This window comes from Dryas octopetala, chromosome 1 (genome assembly GCF_963921425.1).
Source record: "Dryas octopetala chromosome 1, drDryOcto1.1, whole genome shotgun sequence".
Taxonomy (NCBI): Eukaryota; Viridiplantae; Streptophyta; class Magnoliopsida; order Rosales; family Rosaceae; genus Dryas; species Dryas octopetala.
In genome coordinates this window covers 18,670,443-18,673,688 of record NC_141366.1, presented here as the reverse complement: position 1 = coordinate 18,673,688, position 3,246 = coordinate 18,670,443, and the positions used below count along the sequence as shown (strand labels likewise).

The 3,246-nt window shown below is 36.3% G+C and overlaps 1 protein-coding gene across 1 annotated transcript; it reads left to right on the top strand.

The window, feature by feature from the left end:
* Positions 1–1,319: 1,319 nt before the first annotated feature.
* Positions 1,320–2,491, top strand: LOG1 (Putative lysine decarboxylase family protein; the record flags this gene model as incomplete). Its single annotated transcript, XM_086228794.1, has 3 exons — positions 1,320–1,415; positions 1,595–1,738; positions 2,133–2,491. Coding segments are annotated over 3 exons (333 nt in total), but the record flags the coding sequence as incomplete, so codon positions are not given.
* Between the last annotated feature and the right edge of the window lie 755 nt (positions 2,492–3,246).

Here is a 3,246-nt window from a genome sequence, read left to right as displayed (position 1 = left end):
GGTTTGGCGACAGGAGCTTCCTTGGCCCTTCCTCCTCCTCCGGCAAAGTGACGAGCTCGAGTTTAAAGTCTGCGCATCTGACGCGACCTCTCTCACCGGCGTGGGGGGCTGAGACAGAATGAGTAAGGATGGCTGGGACTGGGGTGGGGGGAGAGGGTGGGTCGGGGCAGGGAGAGGGGGAGGATGGCTGGGGGCTGGCTGGGTGGGGGCGGGGACGAGGAGGAGGAGGAGGGAGGGGATGGGTAAGGGGAGTGGCGGGCTGGCTGTGTGGGGGCGGGGAGGAGGAGGGGATGGCTGGGGGCGGGGATGGGCGTGGGGCATAGAAAGGGTTTTTTTTTTTTTTTTTTGAAATTTTTTTATTTAATTATTTTTAGAAATTTTTTTATTCAAAAATTTTTTAAAATATTATTATTTTTTAAATTTAGAGAAAAAGACGAAAATACCCCTGCCACGTCAGCAAATAACGGTTTATTTAACGGAAAAACTAACGGAGGTACTATTTTGACACAAAATGAAAATTGAGGTACTTTTTTGTAAATTTTCAAAGTTGAGGTACTAAGTTGAAACAACATGTAAAGTTGAGGTACTAAATTGTAATTTGCTCAAAAAAAAAACAAATATTTAAAAATATAGTATATAAAATGGTTGGTTGATATGATACAAATTGTTTTATCCTAATCTTTATACCAATTACTAAAGAATCTGATTTGGTAGTCAGAGAGCAACCATTCAAAACCCTTGCCTCTAACTTATTATCATCAGCCTCTGGTACTGAAAGTTAGGCTTCTGGGGAGCTCTTGCTTTCTGTCATTCTGTGGTTAGTAGCAGTTGGTTAGGCTGTAGTATCACTGTCCCACTCTCCCATCCATTCACTATCATAAGATCTTTTGCCAAATGGTCCTTCATAAATCATAAGCCAGCTGTGACCTGCAGATGAGATAAGATCGACATAACTACATAAGGCTTTCAGGCTCACCCTTTAACCAACTTTTTTTTTTTTTTTTTTTTTTTAACTTTGTTTAATTTTTTCAGATTTTGTTTGGAGCTGAGAAGCTCTCTTTTTCCAATCCTATCCTGTCCATGTAAATCCAAAATCTCCTTCTAGTTGGAGCAGAAGATGTTCCAGTATGCTACTGATTTTATATGACCAAGTTTGGGCCTAACTTTGGGCCTGAAGTCCAATACCCAAGCATGGGTCACCCCATTTCTTTAAAGATACAAAAAAGGAGATTGGGCTGTGCTTGCATTTCCCCTTGGGACATTTCTGCACACTGTGTTTGTCTGTTACCAGTAGAATCTCTGATTGGGTTTATTTGTAATTTTTTTTTTCTTTGATTTATGAAGGTGGTTATGGGACTCTTGAAGAGCTACTTGAAGTAATAACATGGGCTCAGCTGGGCATCCATGATAAACCGGTAAGGCCTATTTTTAAGCTTTATATTTATCCTTAATTAACTTTAATTATATTCATTACTTGGTAGTCAATTACTCCCAAGTTCAAATCCTCACAAGTTAAATGTGGTAACTAAATTTCATTATAGATGAGAGACATTTCAAAACATCTCTAAATTATAACTAAAGCAATTTTTTGCAGGTGGGATTGTTGAATGTGGATGGGTACTACAACTCCTTGTTGTCCTTTATTGACAAAGCCGTAGAGGAAGGTTTCATTAGTCCAAGTGCACGCCACATAATTGTTTCTGCTCCTACTGCCAAGGAGTTGGTGAAGAAAATGGAGGTAAGGCTTCTTCCAACTTGTATTTTGTTGGATCGTTAAATCAAATGTGAGTTGGGTTGGGCTGGGCTGGGCCTTCAGTTGGGGGATGGGTTTAGATATCTACTTTCTTTTTCCGGGTTGGCCCAAGGCAGTCCTCGAATAGTTTCATGCCTGCTTAATGCGGCATGTCTTTTTGCAAGATGTTGTTAAATTAAAGACACATTATTTGGGTCTCGATATAGAGTTGGTATATGATACTATGACATACAAGCAGATCTAACACTAATAAGATCTATACTTTAATAGTCAAAAAGTGAACTCGAAACATTCTAATGATTAAAGATGTGCTTGTATATTATATGTTTCTGAATTAGAGATTTTCCGTTTGTATATTTACCATTACTTTTGTGTTTAGGAGTATTTCCCACGCCATGAAAGAGTTGCTTCAAAGCTAAGCTGGGAAATTGAGCAGCTAGGCTACTCCCCAATATGTGATATCTCAAGGTGAGCAAGTTAAGACCTGGGCACAAAGAGAGCTTCATTGTTGGAAGCAACTAATTTTAGATGACTAGTTGAATTAAACTTTCCTCAACTGGGAATTCCATTTTTCTGTTAGTGTAAACTGAAAAAACAAGAAAATTATTGACCTCAACAAACTATGTAGCTTTATTAATTACTATCTTCAATTTAAAATTTGGGTTTAGTTATGATGATCATCAAACATTTTGTGCTGAAATTATTGTAAAAATGTAAAGTTCATTTCATTAATTATCAGCCCTTTTCTTGGTTCTTGCCAATGATATACAGCACAACTCTATGCTGCATATTTTCCTGTAAATATATATATTTTGACATTGTTGCCATTTCCTTGCATTCATTTAGCATGACATTGCTCTAATGCTCTTTCATGAACCTTGACGGATGAAAGTGAAGAAGCAAATACAAATTGAGTATTTGAAATCCATCATTTTTATTTTCTTAAATAATCAATTCGAGATTTACATATATGGTTTATCCAATTTAGACTACAGTTACGGCCCATGGGGAGTAGCTAGATTCGTATTTTTGTATATGAAAAAAGATTACATTTTACATGAAGAGAGCTCCTTTATAAGATGGGAGAGTCCCTCTTATACAGAAGAGGGGAAGACCTTCGTTTTTCTTTCATTGTGAGATAATAACACCTTATATCATCTTCATATGGGATTTTTTTTATCTTTATTATTATAAAGTCATAAGAAGGATTTAGTGTTACTGATTTCATCAAAAATAGAATTGCTTAAAATATTTTTCATTCAACAAAACAGTCGCATAAAAAATAACCTAATAAATGAGAGTATAATTATAAAATGCAACCATTAAAATAAATTTAAAATAATAAAAAAGTACACCCCACCACTTTAAAACATAGAGAGAGTGTAAAAAGTTATAAAATAAAGATAACAAAATACACAATAAAAAGATCAATTAACACACATGAAGCGTGTGCCAAGAAGTTAGTTGTAATAATCCTACATGAGATTTTAGGT